Raw genomic sequence first — 20,007 nt, 5'->3', positions numbered from 1 at the left:
GACGGACTCCATCCTAGCTGGAGGGGTGCTCTCATCTTATCTGCCAACATAGACAGGGCTCTAACTCCTCTAGCTCCACAATGAAATAGGGTGCAGGCCAGGCAGCAGGCTATTAGCCAGCCTGCCAGCATAGTGGAGTCTGCCACTAGCATAGTTAGTGTAGTCAGCTTAGCTATCACCATTGAGACCGTGTCTGTGCCTCGACCTGGGTTGGGCAAAACTAAACATGGCGGTGTTTGCCTTAGCAATCTCACTAGGATAAAGACCACCTCCATTCCTGTCATTACTGAAAGAGATCATGATACCTCACATCTCAAAATAGGGCTACTTAATGTTAGATCCCTTACTTCAAAGGCAATTATAGTCAATGAACTAATCACTGATCATAATCTTGATGTGATTGGCCTGACTGAAACATGGCTTAAGCCTGATGAATTTACTGTGTTAAATGAGGCCTCACCTCCTGGCTACACTAGTGACCATATCCCCGTGCATCCCGCAAAGGCGGAGGTGTTGCTAACATTTACGATAGCAAATTTCAATTTACAAAAAAAAAAAATGACGTTTTCGTCTTTTGAGCTTCTAGTCATGAAATCTATGCAGCCTACTCAATCACTTTTTATAGCTACTGTTTACAGGCCTCCTGGGCCATATACAGCGTTTCTCACTGAGTTCCCTGAATTCCTATCAGACTTGTAGTCATTGCAGATAATATTCTAATCTTTGGTGACTTTAATATTCACATGGAAAAGTCCACAGACCCACTCAAAAGGCTTTTGGAGCCATCATCGACTCAGTGGGTTTTGTCCAACATGTCTCTGGACCCACTCACTCTCACAGTCATACGCTGGACCTAGTTTTGTCCCATGGAATAAATGTTGTGGATCTTAATGTTTTTCCTCATAATCCTGGACTATCAGACCACCATTTTATTACGTTTGCAATTGCAACAAATAATCTGCTCAGACCCCAACCAAGGAACATCAAAAGTCGTGCTATAAATTCACAGACAACACAAAGATTCCTTGATGCCCTTCCAGACTCCCTCTGCCTACCCAAGGACGCCAGAGGACAAAAATCCGTTAACCACCTAACTGAGGATCTCAATTTAACCTTGCGCAATACCCTAGATGCAGTTGCACCCCTAAAAACTAAAAAAATGTCTCATAAGAAACTAGCTCCATGGTACACAGAAAATACCCGAGCTCTGAAGCAAGCTTCCAGAAAATTGGAACGGAAATGGCGCCACACCAAACTGGAAGTCTTCCGACTAGCTTGGAAGGATGGTACCGTGCAGTACCGAAGAGCCCTTACTGCTGCTCGATCGTCCTATTTTTCTAACTTAATTGAGGAAAATAAGAACAATCCGTTCCTTTTTTGATACTGTGGCAAAGCTAACTAAAAAGCAGCATTCCCCAAGAGAGGATGACTTGCACTTTAGCAGTGATAAATTCATGAACTTCTTTGAGGAAAAGATTATGATTATTAGAAAGCAAATTACGGACTCCTCTTTAAACCTGCGTATTCCTCCAAACCTCAGTTGTCCTGAGTCTGCACAACTCTGCCAGGACCTAGGATCAAGAGAGACGCTCAAGTGTTTTAGTACTATATCTCTTGACACAATGATGAAAATAATCATGGCCTCTAAACCTTCAAGCTGTATACTGGACCCTATTCCAACTAAACTACTGAAAGAGCTGCTTCCTGTGCTTGGCCCTCCTATGTTGAACATAATAAACGGCTCTCTATCCACTGGATGTGTACCAAACTCACTAAAAGTGGCAGTAATAAAGCCTCTCTTGAAAAAGCCAAACCTTGACCCAGAAAATATAAAAAACTATCGGCCTATATCGAATCTTCCATTCCTCTCAAAGATTTTAGTGTTGCGCAGCAACTCACTGCCTTCCTGAAGACAAACAATGTATACGAAATGCTTCAGTCTGGTTTTAGACCCCATCATAGCACTGAGACGGCACTTGTGAAGGTGGTAAATGACATTTTGATGGCATCGGACCGAGGCTCTGCATCTGTCCTCGTGCTCCTAGACCTTAGTGCTGCTTTTGATACCATCGATCACCACATTCTTTTGGAGAGATTGGAAACCCAAATTGGTCTACACGGACATGTTCTGGCCTGGTTTAGGTCTTATCTGTCGGAAAGATATCAGTTTGTCTCTGTGAATGGTTTGTCCTCTGACAAATCAACTGTACATTTCGGTGTTCCTCAAGGTTCTGTTTTAGGACCACTATTGTTTTCACTATATATTTTACCTCTTGGGGATGTTATTCGAAAACATAATGTAAACTTTCACTGCTATGCGGATGACACACAGCTGTACATTTCAATGAAACATGGTGAAGCACCAAAATTGCCCTCGCTAGAAGCATGTGTTTCAGACATAAGGAAGTGGATGGCTGCAAACTTTCTACTATTAAACTCGGACAAAACAGAGATGCTTGTTCTAGGTCCCAAGAAACAAAGAGATCTTCTGTTGAATCTGACAATTAATCTTAATGGTTGTACAGTCGTCTCAAATAAAACTGTGAAGGACCTCGGCGTTACTCTGGACCCTGATCTCTCTTTTGAAGAACATATCAAGACCATTTCGAGGACAGCTTTTTTCCATCTACGTAACATTGCAAAAATCAGTAACTTTCTGTCCAAAAATGATGGTATGAAGGTATGTTTACTTTTACTCAAGTATGACAATGTGGTACTTTTTCCACCACTGCCAACAGAGGGGATAAGGGACAAGGCTAACCAACAGAGAGGGTATGGGACAAGGCTAACCAACAGAGAGGGTATGAGACAAGGCTAACCAACAGAGAGGGTATGAGACAAGGCTAACCAACAGAGAGGGTATGAGACAAGGCTAACCAACAGGGAGGGTATGGGACAAGGCTAACCAACAGAGAGGGTATTGGACAAGGCTAACCAACAGAGAGAGTATGGGACAAGGCTAACCAACAGAGAGGGTATGGGACAAGGCTAACCAACAGAGAGGGTATGGGACAAGGCTAACCAACAGAGAGGGTATGGGACAAGGCTAACCAACAGAGAGGGTATGGGACAAGGCTAACCAACAGGGAGGGTATGGGACAAGGCTAACCAACAGAGAGAGTATGGGACAAGGCTAACCGACAGAGAGGGTATGGGACAAGGCTAACCGACAGAGAGGGTATGGGACAAGGCTAACCGACAGAGAGGGTATGGGACAAGGCTAACCGACAGAGAGGGTATGGGACAAGGCTAACCAACAGAGAGGGTATGGGACAAGGCTAACCGACAGAGAGGGTATGGGACAAGGCTAACCGACAGAGAGGGTATGGGACAAGGCTAACCGACAGAGAGGGTATGGGACAAGGCTAACCGACAGAGAGAGTATGGGACAAGGCTAACCGACAGAGAGGGTATGGGACAAGGCTAACCAACAGGGAGGGTATGGGACAAGGCTAACCAGCAGGGAGGGTATGGGACAAGGCTAACCAACAGAGAGGGTATGGGACAAGGCTAACCAACAGGGAGGGTATGGGACAAGGCTAACCAACAGGGAGGGTATGGGACAAGGCTAACCAACAGAGAGGGTATGGGACAAGGCTAACCAACAGAGAGGGTATGGGACAAGGCTAACCAACAGAGAGGGTATGGGACAAGGCTAACCAACAGAGAGGGTATGGGACAAGGCTAACCAACAGGGAGGGTATGGGACAAGGCTAACCGACAGAGAGGGTATGGGACAAGGCTAACCAACAGAGAGGGTATGGGCCAAGGCTAACCGACAGAGAGGGTATGGGACAAGGCTAACCAACAGAGAGGGTATGGGACAAGGCTAACCGACAGAGAGGGTATGGGACAAGGCTAACCAACAGAGAGGGTATGGGACAAGGCTAACCTACAGGGAGGGTATGGGACAAGGCTAACCAACAGAGAGAGTATGGGACAAGGCTAACCGACAGAGAGGGTATGGGACAAGGCTAACCAACAGGGAGGGTATGGGACAAGGCTAACCAGCAGGGAGGGTATGGGACAAGGCTAACCAACAGAGAGGGTATGGGACAAGGCTAACCAACAGGGAGGGTATGGGACAAGGCTAACCAACAGGGAGGGTATGGGACAAGGCTAACCAACAGAGAGGGTATGGGACAAGGCTAACCAACAGAGAGGGTATGGGACAAGGCTAACCAACAGAGAGGGTATGGGACAAGGCTAACCAACAGAGAGGGAATGGGACAAGGCTAACCAACAGAGAGGGTATGGGACAAGGCTAACCAACAGAGAGGGTATGGGACAAGGCTAACCAACAGAGAGGGTATGGGACAAGGCTAACCAACAGAGAGGGTATGAGACAAGGCTAACCAACAGAGAGGGTATGAGACAAGGCTAACCAACAGAGAGGGTATGAGACAAGGCTAACCAACAGAGAGGGTATGGGACAAGGCTAACCAACAGAGAGGGTATGAGACAAGGCTAACCAACAGGGAGGGTATGGGACAAGGCTAACCAACAGAGAGGGTATTGGACAAGGCTAACCAACAGAGAGAGTATGGGACAAGGCTAACCAACAGAGAGGGTATGGGACAAGGCTAACCAACAGAGAGGGTATGGGACAAGGCTAACCAACAGAGAGGGTATGGGACAAGGCTAACCAACAGAGAGGGTATGGGACAAGGCTAACCAACAGGGAGGGTATGGGACAAGGCTAACCAACAGAGAGGGTATGGGACAAGGCTAACCGACAGAGAGGGTATGGGACAAGGCTAACCAACAGAGAGGGTATGGGACAAGGCTAACCAACAGAGAGGGTATGGGACAAGGCTAACCGACAGAGAGGGTATGGGACAAGGCTAACCGACAGAGAGGGTATGGGACAAGGCTAACCGACAGAGAGAGTATGGGACAAGGCTAACCGACAGAGAGGGTATGGGACAAGGCTAACCAACAGGGAGGGTATGGGACAAGGCTAACCAACAGAGAGGGTATGGGACAAGGCTAACCGACAGAGAGGGTATGGGACAAGGCTAACCAACAGAGAGGGTATGGGACAAGGCTAACCAACAGAGAGGGTATGGGACAAGGCTAACCGACAGAGAGGGTATGGGACAAGGCTAACCGACAGAGAGGGTATGGGACAAGGCTAACCGACAGAGAGAGTATGGGACAAGGCTAACCGACAGAGAGGGTATGGGACAAGGCTAACCAACAGGGAGGGTATGGGACAAGGCTAACCAGCAGGGAGGGTATGGGACAAGGCTAACCAACAGAGAGGGTATGGGACAAGGCTAACCAACAGGGAGGGTATGGGACAAGGCTAACCAACAGGGAGGGTATGGGACAAGGCTAACCAACAGAGAGGGTATGGGCCAAGGCTAACCGACAGAGAGGGTATGGGACAAGGCTAACCGACAGAGAGGGTATGGGACAAGGCTAACCGACAGAGAGGGTATGGGACAAGGCTAACCGACAGAGAGGGTATGGGACAAGGCTAACCAACAGGGAGGGTATGGGACAAGGCTAACCGACAGAGAGAGTATGGGACAAGGCTAACCGACAGAGAGGGTATGGGACAAGGCTAACCAACAGAGAGGGTATGGGACAAGGCTAACCGACAGAGAGGGTATGGGACAAGGCTAACCGACAGAGAGGGTATGGGACAAGGCTAACCGACAGAGAGGGTATGGGACAAGGCTAACCGACAGAGAGGGTATGGGACAAGGCTAACCGACAGAGAGGGTATGGGACAAGGCTAACCAACAGAGAGGGTATGGGACAAGGCTAACCGACAGAGAGGGTATGGGACAAGGCTAACCGACAGAGAGGGTATGGGACAAGGCTAACCGACAGAGAGGGTATGGGACAAGGCTAACCGACAGAGAGGGTATGGGACAAGGCTAACCAACAGGGAGGGTATGGGACAAGGCTAACCGACAGAGAGAGTATGGGACAAGGCTAACCGACAGAGAGGGTATGGGACAAGGCTAACCGACAGAGAGGGTATGGGACAAGGCTAACCGACAGAGAGGGTATGGGACAAGGCTAACCGACAGGGAGGGTATGGGACAAGGCTAACCGACAGAGAGGGTATGGGACAAGGCTAACCAACAGAGGGCTCTGAATCAGGACAGAAACAACCGCTGACAGTGTGTATGGGTTCCTCTGGTGGTGACTGACTAGTGCTGCAGCCCAACTATGTCAAGGCAAAAAAAATAAACTTTCAACAATGTCAATGAGAAGGTGAGATTATTTGTGGGGGATTGATTGGTATAAAACTAATGTTAAAAAATATATATTTTGTTTATCTCAATTATGTTTATACTTCTCAATGCCACAGATTTCCCCCCATTTCTTTTGTCTGTGAGAAGTTGATATCCAATACAAACCACAAAGAAACATTCAAATGGACAAGAAAAGTTGAACCTCTTTATTTTCAGTCCACATTAGCCAAGCTGTAATTCACTTATCCACACGGATCACTAAACTGCTCCAGAGTCTATACAGGATCATGACACATACCAATACCCTTGTTCAGGTGTTCACACATGATCAGCACACAAAACTCCTATTTGGTCTTGTTTAATGCGTCTATGTCCACAGGTGTTATGGATATTTAAACATGATAACAGTTTGTGTTTTTTATAAACTGTAAGCAGAGAGGAGAGGATGAACAACTAGCTCAAAAAAAGGAAACAGGAAAAACTACTACTACAGAAAAGCACAGAAAAATTCAAAAAGATGAGTCAGCTGAATGTGTGAATCCTTGTTTATATCTGGTTCAAACCCCAGTCATTTGTTCTGATCTTGTCCACATTCTCAGAAACCTGTCTCCACATGGTAGTAAAATGTGTCTTGTATCTGTCCACCAATTGCATTGTGACCAGATTTCCTGGTCCCTCCCTGTATGCAAATGTTTTGAGAGCTATTCTTATTTACTTATTTTAAGACACACATTGATGCCATAAGACAAAGGTGCTAAATGTCAATATTTTAGAAGGTGTTATAATTGTGATTTAAATGGATTCACTGTCCATATGTCTACACTTGTAAGATATCCAGACACAATGTGTGTCTAACTACCTCCGGGGTGGTCAGGAAGATCTGGTCACAATGTGTGTCTAACTACCTCCGGGGTGGCCAGGAAGATCTGGTCACAATGTGTGTCTAACTACCTCCGGGGTGGTCAGGAAGATCTGGTCACAATGTGTGTCTAACTACCTCCGGGGTGGTCAGGAAGATCTGGTCACAATGTGTGTCTAACTACCTCCGGGGTGGTCAGGAAGATCTGGTCACAATGTGTGTCTAACTACTTCCGGGGTGGTCAGGAAGATCTGGTCACAATGTGTGTCTAACTACCTTCGGGTGGTCAGGAAGATCTGGTCACAATGTGTGTCTAACTACCTCCGGGGTGGTCAGGAAGATCTGGTCACAATGTGTGTCTAACTACCTCCGGGGTGGTCAGGAAGATCTGGTCACAATGTGTGTCTAACTACCTCCGGGGTGGTCAGGAAGATCTGGTCACAATGCCTTTTTTAAATCATCTACACCGGTCTGAAAATGTGGGCACAATCAGAATGTGGACATGATCAAGACAAAGGATACATGATGTTGTAACCAGGTAGAAACAGTGCTTTAGGGAATCCAGTACAACCTCAGACATGATCTGCTCTATACAATTGGTGAACTAATAGCAAGGGCACATATCAATTATTACATCATGTGTCTGTCTCCTGATCTCATTATTCAAACCTATCAATATATAGTATTTTCCCTGAACAAATTTTGCACAGTACCTTACAATTGTTTAGATAAATGACATATTGGAGTATTCCCTTTCTAACAGAATGATTGACTTTGTAAAACCCCCAGAACGGACAAGTTGTCAAGCAGAAAGAAAGCATATGTATTCATTTTTGTAGTGCTACATTTACAACATTTGAGTTAGTTTTAATTTTTTTGCATAATTTTTTGTGTTTGCAGTTTGGTGTATGGCTGCAATGAAGTATGGCAAATGTCTGTCGTATATCAGCACCAAAAGACTGTTTTCTGGCCAGACATTTGATGACTTGTATTGTATGGTGTAGAAATAGTACATAGCAAAAATGTGCAATGCAGCTCAATCCTTTTTGCCTGCAAGGTGATTACATTTTACAAAACAGCAAAGAGAAACAATGCTAACAGCACATTACTAGACAAATAAAGCTGGTCAACACAGTCAGTACAAGTCTGCTCCATGTTCCCTTGTGATTCAACTACTCCTTCTGTATCCCGGGTTTATTGTTAACGGGTTGCTTTCTGGTCATCTGAGAGGGATACAAAACCACTAGGAGCTGAAAGTCAGACCTGTTACACAGTGAGCGCTCGCTTGGTACAGTAATGTACTTGCCCAAGATTTGACAATAAAACATGTTTTTCAAGTTTTTTCAAAAGATTTTGTTCCAATTTAAAAAATGAAAAAAAGGTAGAATGACAGTCTGGTTGCATCCAGGTTACCTTCATTTAAAAACAGGTTACGGGGGGAGATCACTTATCACTTAACTTGATCATTTGGGGTTTGTCTAAAAAGCATTAATATAGTTATAGAAAAACAGAAACCCAGATTGTAGCTTCGATTAGCCAGAGTGCGGGAACTAAAGGTTCCCATTCTTACAAAATACTTTACTTTTTAATCTCAGTTATTCAAGAAGTTATATTAATATATAGCACCAGCCTGTAGATCACAAGTCTTGGGGATGTATGTTCTGAAAGAGACAATGTGGTGGTGAACTAAATAGCATAACCCAGACAGCAGTGAGACAAAATGCTGAATTCCCCAAAGAACTAAAAGTGCAGTCCCACTCCAGCAAATTCCCAGACCCAAGCTATCTAACCCCGGCCACAGAACACCTCTCCTCTCCTCTTCTACCACCTCTATGCCAACTGATGAGGTGCTTCAAGCATTTCCATGAGGAACGTGTCGATAGGGGTGTCACCAATCAGCTTGAAGAAGAACAGGTGCTCCAAACACTTCAAGCCAATAGAACGCAGTGCTGGCAGCCTGAGGAGGAGCTTAGCAAACCTGAGGGAGAGGGGTGAAGAGTGAGGGAATGAAATAACAGGACATTAATAAGCTACATGAACGCAGCAGCAACACTCCAGGGTCCGTTAGCAGCACAACCACAGGAGAGCAGATTAGTATGTATTGTTTTACACACAATACAAATGTAATGAGATACTAGTACTAATTCATGTAGCACATGAATGCCTACCTTCCCTGCTGCTCGGGGTATTTCTGCTTGCAGTAGGCTTCCAGTGACGCATAGACCTTCTCTCTCAGGAGCTCCACCTCTCCGGTGTTGGACAGACCTTTAGCGTCTGAGGGAGGGACACAACAGTTATTAACAGTAAAGGTGCAGAGGTAACATTGTGTACGAGGGACTAATGGTAACAATAGAGCACCTGGGTTGAAGAGGACGATGGCTCGGAGGCAGCCCAGCTCTGTCTTGTCCATCTGCATGTCTCTCATCTTACTGACCAGCTCAGTGAGAACCCTACAGGAGGCCGGAAAGAGAGGTGGAGAGAGTGGTCTACATAGATCTACACTAGGTGTGTGTGTGTGTGTGTGTGTGTGTGTGTGTGTAGGTTATTACCGGTCAAATATGGCTCCCACCTCAGCACTCTGCACACTCTCCCTGTGGGGGTCAATTACAGCGTGTTATCACATGATGATGATCACAGAATTTAATACAACACTGTTATTATATACCTCTATGGTAATTATGCTATTATTATTTTGTACGTTTTCCCTATTAGTGGTTAATGTTATGAGAAGCTAATCCTAGGTCTGAGCCGAGGGGTAACTTAGCCACATACTCTGTGCCCAGCTGTCAAAGATGGCAGCCACCCCCAGCACTGTGTGCCTACCTGTCAAAGACGGCCGCCACCTCTGCACTGTGTGCCTACCTGTCAAAGACGGCCGCCACCTCTGCACTGTGTGCCTACCTGTCAAAGACGGCCGCCACCTCTGCACTGTGTGCCTACCTGTCAAAGACGGCCGCCACCTCTGCACTGTGTGCCTACCTGTCAAAGACGGCCGCCACCTCTGCACTGTGTGCCTACCTGTCAAAGACGGCCGCCACCTCTGCACTGTGTGCCTACCTGTCAAAGACGGCCGCCACCTCTGCACTGTGTGCCTACCTGTCAAAGACGGCCGCCACCTCTGCACTGTGTGCCTACCTGTCAAAGACGGCCGCCACCTCTGCACTGTGTGCCTACCTGTCAAAGACGGCCGCCACCTCTGCACTGTGTGCCTACCTGTCAAAGACGGCCGCCACCTCTGGACTGTGTGCCTACCTGTCAAAGATGGCCGCCACCCCAGCACTGTGTGCCTACCTGTCAAAGATGGCCGCCACCCCTGCACTGTGTGCCTTCCTGTCAAAGATGGCCGCCACCCCTGCACTGTGTGCCTACCTGTCAAAGATGGCCGCCACCCCTGCACTGTGTGCCTACCTGTCAAAGATGGCCACCACCCCTGCACTGTGTGCCTACCTGTCAAAGATGGCCGCCACCCCTGCACTGTGTGCGTTGTCCCGGTGTAGCTCATTGGCCAGCAGGACCCCGTCCTTCACAGCGATGGAGCGGTGTGAGAAGGAGGCGATCAGAAGTTCATTCCACCCTGACACACACAAGAGAAAAAGAGAGGGGAGAAGACAGGAGTGGAGCAGACGAGGGAGAAGAGACCGAAGGGACGGGACAGATACACAGGACGGAAGAGCAGAGAGGATCAGAGAAGGGAGGAGGAGAGACCTCATCAACAACCTCTGGGGCATTTGCTACTGTGTCCAGCAGAGTCTATCATGTATCAAATGATAGCCCATGGAATGCTTGTTGCTCACTTAGTCTACATTAGTGGAGCATCAAATGAGTGGATTCGGCTATTTCAACATTTCTGCTACAATAGCCCCCTGACGAAGGACAGTAAAGACATTTCTGCTAATAGCCCCCTGACGAAGGACAGTAAAGACATTTCTGCTACAATAGCCCCCTGACGAAGGACAGTAAAGACATTTCTGCTACAATAGCCCCCTGACGAAGGACAGTAAAGACATTTCTGCTACAATAGCCCCCTGACCCCAGGACAGTAAAGACATTTCTGCTACAATAGCCCCCTGACGAAGGACAGTAAAGACATTTCTGCTACAATAGCCCCCTGACGAAGGACAGTAAAGACATTTCTGCTACAATAGCCCCCTGACGAAGGACAGTAAAGACATTTCTGCTACAATAGCCCCCTGACGAAGGACAGTAAAGACATTTCTGCTACAATAGCCCCCTGACGAAGGACAGTAGACATTTCTGCTACAATAGCCCTCTGACGAAGGACAGTAGACATTTCTGCTACAATAGCCCTCTGACGAAGGACAGTAGACATTTCTGCTACAATAGCCCCCTGACGAAGGACAGTAGACATTTCTGCTACAATAGCCCTCTGACGAAGGACAGTAAAGCCATTTCTGCTACAATAGCCCTCTGACGAAGGACAGTAAAGACATTTCTGCTACAATAGCCCCTTGACTGTAAAGACATTTCTGCTACAATAGCCCCCTGACGAAGGACAGTAAAGACATTTCTGCTACAATAGCCCCCTGACGAAGGACAGTAGACATTTCTGCTACAATAGCCCCCTGACGAAGGACAGTAGACATTTCTGCTACAATAGCCCTCTGACGAAGGACAGTAGACATTTCTGCTACAATAGCCCTCTGACGAAGGACAGTAGACATTTCTGCTACAATAGCCCCCTGACGAAGGACAGTAGACATTTCTGCTACAATAGCCCTCTGACGAAGGACAGTAAAGCCATTTCTGCTACAATAGCCCTCTGACAAAGGACAGTAAAGACATTTCTGCTACAATAGCCCCTTGACTGTAAAGACATTTCTGCTACAATAGCCCCCTGACGAAGGACAGTAAAGACATTTCTGCTACAATAGCCCCTTGACTGTAAAGACATTTCTGCTACAATAGCCCCCTGACAGTAAAGACATTTCTGCTACAATAGCCCCCTGACGAAGGACAGTAAAGACATTTCTGCTACAATAGCCCCCTGACGAAAGACAGTAAAGACATTTCTGCTACAATAGCCCCCTGACGAAGGACAGTAAAGACATTTCTGCTACAATAGCCCCCTGACGATGGACAGTAAAGACATTTCTGCTAAAATAGCCCCCTGACGAAGGACAGTAAAGACATTTCTGCTACAATAGCCCCCTGACGAAGGACAGTAAAGACATTTCTGCTACAATAGCCCCCTGACGAATCCCTGGTAAAGACATTTCTGATACAATAGCCCCCTGACAGTAAAGACATTTCTGCTACAATAGCCCCCTGACGAAGGACAGTAAAGACATTTCTGCTACAATAGCCCCCTGACGAATCCCTGGTAAAAACATTTCTGCTACAATAGCCCCCTGACGAATCCCTGGTAAAAACATTTCTGATACAATAGCCCCCTGACAGTAAATACATTTCTGCTACAATAGCCCCCTGACGAATCCCTGGTAAAGACATTTCTGATACAATAGCCCCCTGACAGTGAAGACATTTCTGATACAATAGCCCCCTGGCGAAGGACAGTAAAGACATTGCAACACTGCCTGGTACGGCAATTGCTTGGCCTCTGACCGCAAGGCACTACAGAGGGTAGTGGGTACGGCCCAGTACATCACTGGCGCTAAGCTGCCTGCCATCGAGGACCTCTACACCAGGCGGTGTCAGAGGAAGGCCCTAAAATTTGTCAAAGACCCCAGCCACCCCAGTCATAGACTGTTCTCTCTACTATCGCATGGCAAGCGGTACCGGAGTGCCAAGTCTAGGACAAAAAGGCTTCTCAATCATTTTTACCCCCAAGCCATAAGAATCCTGAACAGGTAATCAAATGGCTACCCGGACAATTTGTATTGTGTGCACCCCACAACCCCTCTTTGCATTGTGTGCCCTCCACAACCCCTCTTTGCATTGTGTGCCCTCCACAACCCCCTGCTGCTCCTCTGTTTATCATATATGCATAGTCACTTTAACTATATACATTCATGTACATACTACCTCAATTGGGCCGACCAACCAGTGCTCCCGCTCATTGGCTAAGCGGGCTATCTGCATTGTGTCCCACCCACCAACCTCTCTTCTATGCTACTGCTACTCTCTGTTCATCATATATGCAGTCACTTTAACCATATCTACATGTACATACTACCTCAATCAGCCTGACTAACCGGTGTCTCTATGTGGCCTCGCTACTTTTATAGCCTCGCTACTGTATATAGCCTGTCTTTTTACTGTTGTTTTATTTCTTTACCTACCCATTGTTCACCTAATACCTTTTTTGCACTATTGGTTAGAGCTTGTAAGTAAGCATTTCACTGTAAGGTCTACCTACACCTGTTGTATTCAGAAAAACGTGACAAATAAACTTTGATTTGAACACACCTCCAGGCTGTGTAAAGGCTATTTGACCAAGAAGGAGAATGATTGAGTGCTGCATCAGATGACCTGGCCTCCACAATCACCTGACTTCAACTCAATTGAGATGTTTTGGAATAAGTTGGACCGCAGAGGAAAAGCAGCCAACAAATGCTCAGCATATGTGGGAACTCCTTCAAGACTGTTGGAAAAGAATTTCAGGTGAAGCTGGTTGAGAGAATGCCATGAGTGTGCAAAGCTTTCATCAAGGCAAAGGGTGGCTACTTTGAAGAATCTAAAATATAAAACATTTTGATTTGTTTAACACTTTTTTGGTTACTACACGATTCCTTATGTGTTATTTCGTAGTTGTGTCTTCACTATTATTCTACAATGTAGAAAAATAGTTAAAATAAAGAAAAACCCTTGAACGAGTAGGTGTCTGAAAACTTTTGACTGGTACCGTATATATTAAAACACCCCCCCCCCCCCTCACAGATTTGGGTGCTAAACCATTTATTATTTTGAAATGTTACTTATTATTTTAAATATTCAAAAAATAATTAAGGAGCCATCTCTTTTCGCCTCTTCACTTGTTGACGTTGAGACTGGTGTTTTGCAGGTATTATTTAATGAAGCTGCCAGTTGAGGATTGAGGTGTCTGTTTCTCAAACTAGACACTCTAATGTATGTGTCTTGTATTATAATAGCAGGATATATATGGTCTTGTTTTATAATAGCAGGATATATGTGCATGTAATACAATTGATAGCGGTTAGGAATAATCTCACAATAGGGGCAGCTCCTTCTCTATGATCAGTCGTTTTGGGCTCCTCACTGGTAGATACATGTACACTATCATATGCACTACCCTGGTTGCCTCTCGAATGAATACGGGAACAGAACATCACTTGTAAACTCTATTCTTTGAGACAGTGCATATCACATCCAGCCTCCTGGTGTCTCCCTCCCTCCAGACAATGGTACCTGCACGCAGGAGGATGACCTGGTCGTCCAGGGGCAGCTCAGAGAAGTGAGGGATCCTCTTGGCCCACTCCACCAACGCAAACAGCTGCTTGTCTGCGGTCTGGCAGATGTTTGTCACCGCATCATGAGGCTAAAACACAAAAAAAGATACAAAAATCCCATAAACTGCAATAACAGACCCTAAAAGCCAATGCTGAAGCTAGAAATAATGCAATAATCACAAGTAGGAAAGAAAACACTTTTAAACGCCATGCTAAAGAGACAGCAGTTTATGTAACGTTTTTAAAGAATATTCACCCCAAGAGCTGAGTAGTAGGCTATGAATCAGAGGCAGATAACTCCTTTAACTGACACCGCAAAATTTCCGGAAACTTTTCCAGGTGGGGGACTCCCTGAGTTAGGAATAAACACAGAAGAACTCCTCCAACCGGTATTTCCGGGAATTTTGCAACCCTAATACTGATCCAGTCAACAGTATAGCCCTGTATACTCACAGAGCTACCAGCGGAGCCTGTATCAGAGTGGAGCTCCGCCCTCTGCTCCACGGACGTCTCTGCCTCCAAGATCTTCTCCACGGGCATCTCCTCGTTCACAGCACTGCTGCACTCCAGTCCCTCCTCTCGCTCCCTGATCCTCTGACGCTCCTCCTGGACTGCTGCACCCCGCCACGCATCCAACCACACCACAGAGCCAGGAGGGGAGAGACGGGAGACAGGAAGAGGGGCGTGGGTTAATAGGAGAGAGGGGCGGAGGGAGTCACAAGGTTAGAAAAGACAAGGTGACAGAAGAAAGGAAAGGAGGAAGTTGTGCCCATCTTAACTCCTGTTAGGCTTCATCCAAACAGGGTGAAAGGTCAAATTGGTATACTTTCATATAACAATGCATTCATTTCTTAGCCAATGTGTTGTGAGAATTAGCCTACCAGTGTGTGCCAAGAATTTGTTATTTAATTGCACTCTCTCAATACCACATCCAATCATATAATTTATCATCTCTCCATTCTCCCAATGTCTTTATCCTTACATTTCTGACGTTCATCTTGGACCACTATAGAAAGAGGGAGAGAAAGAATAGGGGAAAAGAAAAGGAAGAGAGAGGTTAGTTATATGAACCTACCCCCATATGCTCTACCCCTGTTTTGTTAAGGACTTTGAAAACAACGTACCATCCCCCCACACAATCCAATGATCAAATAGAAGTTATTGTCAAAGGTTTCACTGGGCTAGGTCTATATTCAACATAATTCAAGCATTTCATCAAATGATTCTGGCCTTTGAACTATACCATTTTACAACAGTCTACGTCACAAATCAATTTAAAATGTAATTCATTAAAGAAAATGTAGTCAAGTTTGAGATTCTGCAGGTATAAAAACACATTTCTCAATCGCTCCCTCCAATTTTTTTCATGTTGCCCTTTCAAAAGCACTCCTACAAACTCTCAAAGTTGAAAAATATGGATGGCCCAAAACCATTAGGCTCTGCTCCAAATGTTCAGTCCCTCCCTTCCCTCTTCATGATAATAGACAGACGTCCAGTCCTTCTCTACCTTCCCTCTTCATGATAATAGACAGATGTTCAGTCCTTCTCTACCTTCCCTCTTCATGATAATAGACAGACGTTCAGTCCTTCTCTACCTTCCCTCTTCATGATAATAGACAGACGTTCAGTCCTTCTCTACCTTCCCTCTTCATGATAATAGACAGACGTTCAGTCCTTCTCTACCTTCCCTCTTCATGATAATAGACCGATGTTCAGTCCTTCTCTACCTTCCCTCTTCATGATAATAGACAGATGTTCAGTCCTTCTCTACCTTCCCTCTTCATGATAATAGACCGATGTTCAGTCCTTCTCTACCTTCCCTCTTCATGATAATAGACAGATGTTCAGTCCTTCTCTACCTTCCCTCTTCATGATAATAGACAGACGTCCAGTCCTTCTCTACCTTCCCTCTTCATGATAATAGACAGATGTTCAGTCCTTCCTTACCTTCCCTCTTCATGCCCATAGCCAGACACTTCTGGTAGCGACAGTACTGGCAGCGATTGCGCTGGCGCTTGTCCACCAGGCATTCTTTGTTATCCCTGCAGGTGTAGCTCAGGTCCTTGCGCACTGTGCGTTTGAAGAAGCCCTTGCAACCTTCACAGCTGTACACACCATAGTGCTTACCTGCGGGAAGGGGGAGACTTGTCACACCAACATTTTAAAAACGATACGACACCAGGCCAGCTAAAAACAAAACCTTTTTATCACAGACACACATTCATACATGAATAAACTCATAAAAGTAGTACCGCAGTGAACACATTTAAAATGAAAAAATAAAAAGATATTCAATCAGTGACCTAGAATCCTGTTTGCCCCATCCCCCAGACGCTTGTTCCCGTTTTCTAAGAATTCACACTTCTACTCAATACAACACATTAAATGTAGCGTCACACTGATCACTGTATAATAGAATACTGCATAGAATGTCTGATTTGCAAAGTTGTGCAAAGGCCTACCTGTGATTTGTCTGGAGGAATATACATCAGTGGAGGCTGCTGAAGGGAGGACGGCTCATAATAATGACTGGAACTGTGCAAACGGAATGGCATCAAACACATAGAAAACATGTGTTAGATACCATTCTGCTCCAGCCATTACCATGAGCCCGTCCTTCTCAATAAGCTGCTACCAACCTCCAGTGATATACTGTACATGCATAATGATCTGCAAGTCATTGTCTCAGTAAGAGGAAAACACTGCATGAAACCTTAACTTTTCAGATAACAGGCACACGCGCACACACACACACACACACACACACACACACACACACACACACACACACACACACACACACACACACACACACACACACACACACACACACACACATAACTTGCTGTCTCCCACAACACACACTGATCCCAACTTTTAAAAACGTTCAGCACCAAACAGAATTGAAGGAGTAGCAGAAAGAAATAGATTTGTTGATATAGTTTAGTCTTCCATCAGGCCAACAGTATATGAATCGTACCTTTTGAAGCACATCTCATGAGTAGCAGACCCTTTCCCCTTCTTCCTGTTCCAATCAAAATGCTCCTAAACCTACTGCCAAGGTACCCAGGTTGTTAGCTAGCTAGGTAACATGACTGAACAACATTGTTTGGTATCAAAACAATTATTAGTAACCCGGTATTAGTTTAAAATGGCTCGCAATTTATTTATTTGTATTATATGAAATGTGCGCAAAAGGCATCTCTGGTAATATGGGACATATTTTAGAGACAATACTTTTTTTTTGCTGTAAAGCAGCAAGGATGCCTGTCGCCAAGCGGTCCTCCAATTTCCCTCTCTGACACTCAGCAGCTGCATGACCGTGAACTTGAAGTCTACTCAGACTGGTCTGTGCTCTTGGTTATAACAGGCGATGAAATGATACAGTACATCAACATTGCTCGCTGCTCAACATTGCTCGCTGCAATGTAAGAAATCTAACAACAGAAGACTCGTCAGGGTCTGAGTCTGCTTCCCCGCTCGCCATCACGGCTAAAGAAGCAGGTGAGTGAGGGGTGGGCAGGTAGGGAAAGCTAAGAGAAGCAGGTGAGTGAGGGGCGGGCAGGTAGGGAAAGCTAAGAGAAGCAGGTAAGAAAGCTAAGAGAAGCAGGTGAGTGAGGGGCGGGCAGGTAGGGAAAGCTAAGAGAAGCAGGTGAGTGAGGGGCGGGCAGGTAGGGAAAGCTAAGAGAAGCAGGTGAGTGAGGGGCGGGCAGGTAGGGAAAGCTAAGAGAAGCAGGTGAGTGAGGGGCGGGCAGGTAGGGAAAGCTAAGAGAAGCAGGTGAGTGAGGGGCGGGCAGGTAGGGAAAGCTAAGAGAAGCAGGTGAGTGAGGGGCGGGCAGGTAGGGAAAGCTAAGAGAAGCAGGTGAGTGAGGGGCGGGCAGGTAGGGAAAGCTAAGAGAAGCAGGTGAGTGAGGGGCGGGCAGGTAGGGAAAGCTAAGAGAAGCAGGTGAGTGAGGGGCGGGCAGGTAGGGAAAGCTTAGAGAAGCAGGTGAGTGAGGGGCGGGCAGGTAGGGAAAGCTAAGAGAAGCAGGTGAGTGAGGGGTGGGCAGGTAGGGAAAGCATAGAGAAGCAGGTGAGTGAGGGGCGGGCAGGTAGGGAAAGCTAAGAGAAGCAGGTGAGTGAGGGGCGGGCAGGTAGGGAAAGCTAAGAGAAGCAGGTGAGTGAGGGGCGGGCAGGTAGGGAAAGCTAAGAGAAGCAGGTGAGTGAGGGGCGGGCAGGTAGGGAAAGCTAAGAGAAGCAGGTGAGTGAGGGGCGGGCAGGTAGGGAAAGCTAAGAGAAGCAGTATGCACAGGTCACAGCTGCCACACGTGACCTGCGCATACAAGAGACTAGTGACTATTTCTAAAATTCAACTAAATTTATAAACAAAACTGACTTTATAAACATTTAATAACAGGCACATTCTTTAGAGGGCTGAAAGAGTCAGTAGTATCATATGAAACAGTACTACGGTATTCTAAGTATCATGATGTTTTGGTAGCGTGATATTACCGCGGTAATGGTATACACTATGTAGGAATGAGGACAGATTTTGTTTTTTGATGAGCAGTTACGTAGAGCTTCACTAATTAATGAATCTGCAGCGTTTCATGTGCCTTTATTGTTTCTATAGTGACATAGAATGAAACAGGCCAGTAAAGAACATTGGTTAGACTGATGGGGAGAGGTCAGGACACACAGCTGAAGACAGCTGACAAAAAGGATTATCCTCTCTGAATTTGCTGGGATTTAAAATAAGTCCCCGGCCCGACGTTTCACCTCTACTAACCCTGCTCTTAGTGCACAGCACTCACCAGAGGAGAGCGGTCTCCACAGATGGCACACATGCGTTTCTGGGAGAGCATTATCCCAGGGCTGTGTGCAGACATAGGCCTCAAGCCAAACGGGGGTTTGACATCATCCGAGCTGCTGATTGAGTGCATCCCCATTGTAGAGTTGATCTGTGCACAAACAAAAAGTGGAAGAAAAAAATATATAACAATGCTGTTATCATGACTGATTAAAAAAAATAAACATCTAGGCTACGTAGGCTAGCCTAAATGTCAGCCTTTCTGTGCACAGCAACAAACTTCAGCACTAGTCTGAGCTTGGAAATAATGCAAGAGAATAAACACATACAGAGTAGGATCATTTAAATGCAAAGATGAAAGCAAAACAAGGACCCTGGGTGTGTTTCTCACCTGGCTACTGCTAATAGGCCCATAACCCATGGAGGGTGCCACACCAGGGGAGCCCAGTGAGGGGCTGATGACTGAGAAAGGCGAGCCAAAGGTGCTGGTGGGACTGTTGGAGGCTGAACTGGTGGGCTGATGCGATGACATGGCTATTGAGCTACCCAGCGGAGAGGAGGATGTTGAGTTGTCTGAAGGACAATAATCTGTTGGGGTTGAAGGTTACATTATCACAATTGATAACTATTTTTCAAGACTAGCTACATCATCATGTGGCCAGCGAAATGTATTCACATAAATGCCACTTGTAGGCCCCTAGCTACTTAGACAGCTGAAGATATTCAGCTGATTGTAAGACATTCAGTATTCTCACTGGT

At 46.0% G+C, this 20,007-nt stretch overlaps 1 protein-coding gene across 1 annotated transcript; it reads right to left on the bottom strand.

Annotated features, from left to right (window-relative positions):
- Positions 1-6,397: 6,397 nt before the first annotated feature.
- LOC124024603 (retinoic acid receptor RXR-beta-A-like) lies at positions 6,398-19,833 on the bottom strand. Its single transcript, XM_046338498.1, has 11 exons — positions 19,640-19,833; positions 19,261-19,399; positions 16,407-16,592; positions 15,442-15,465; positions 14,913-15,073; positions 14,419-14,548; positions 10,519-10,645; positions 9,621-9,662; positions 9,430-9,521; positions 9,240-9,345; positions 6,398-9,049 (listed from the first exon to the last, which is right to left on the bottom strand). Exons 1-11 carry the CDS (start codon positions 19,778-19,780, stop codon positions 8,902-8,904), a joined length of 1,296 nt encoding a protein of 431 aa, XP_046194454.1. The 5' UTR covers positions 19,781-19,833; the 3' UTR covers positions 6,398-8,901.
- Positions 19,834-20,007: the final 174 nt, after the last annotated feature.

The sequence above is a fragment of the Oncorhynchus gorbuscha genome, unplaced genomic scaffold (genome assembly GCF_021184085.1).
Source record: "Oncorhynchus gorbuscha isolate QuinsamMale2020 ecotype Even-year unplaced genomic scaffold, OgorEven_v1.0 Un_scaffold_1947, whole genome shotgun sequence".
NCBI lineage: Eukaryota > Metazoa > Chordata > Actinopteri > Salmoniformes > Salmonidae > Oncorhynchus > Oncorhynchus gorbuscha.
Note: the sequence above shows the minus strand (reverse complement) of the source record. Positions and strands in the feature narration are given on the sequence as shown.

What these genes read in the sequence shown, in the direction of transcription:
- LOC124024603 (XM_046338498.1), bottom strand. Translation starts at nt 19,780, where the DNA reads ATGTCATCGCATCAGCCCACCAGTTCAGCCTCCAACAGTCCCACCAGC. An exon ending in TGCCATCTGTGGAGACCGCT is followed by an intron (nt 16,593 to 19,260) that starts CTCCTCTGGTGA and finishes GTCTCCCCCTTC; the next exon opens with CCGCAGGTAAGCACTATGGT. An exon ending in CAGGCTCCGCTGGTAGCTCT is followed by an intron (nt 14,549 to 14,912) that starts GTGAGTATACAG and finishes TTTGTGTTTTAG; the next exon opens with CCTCATGATGCGGTGACAAA.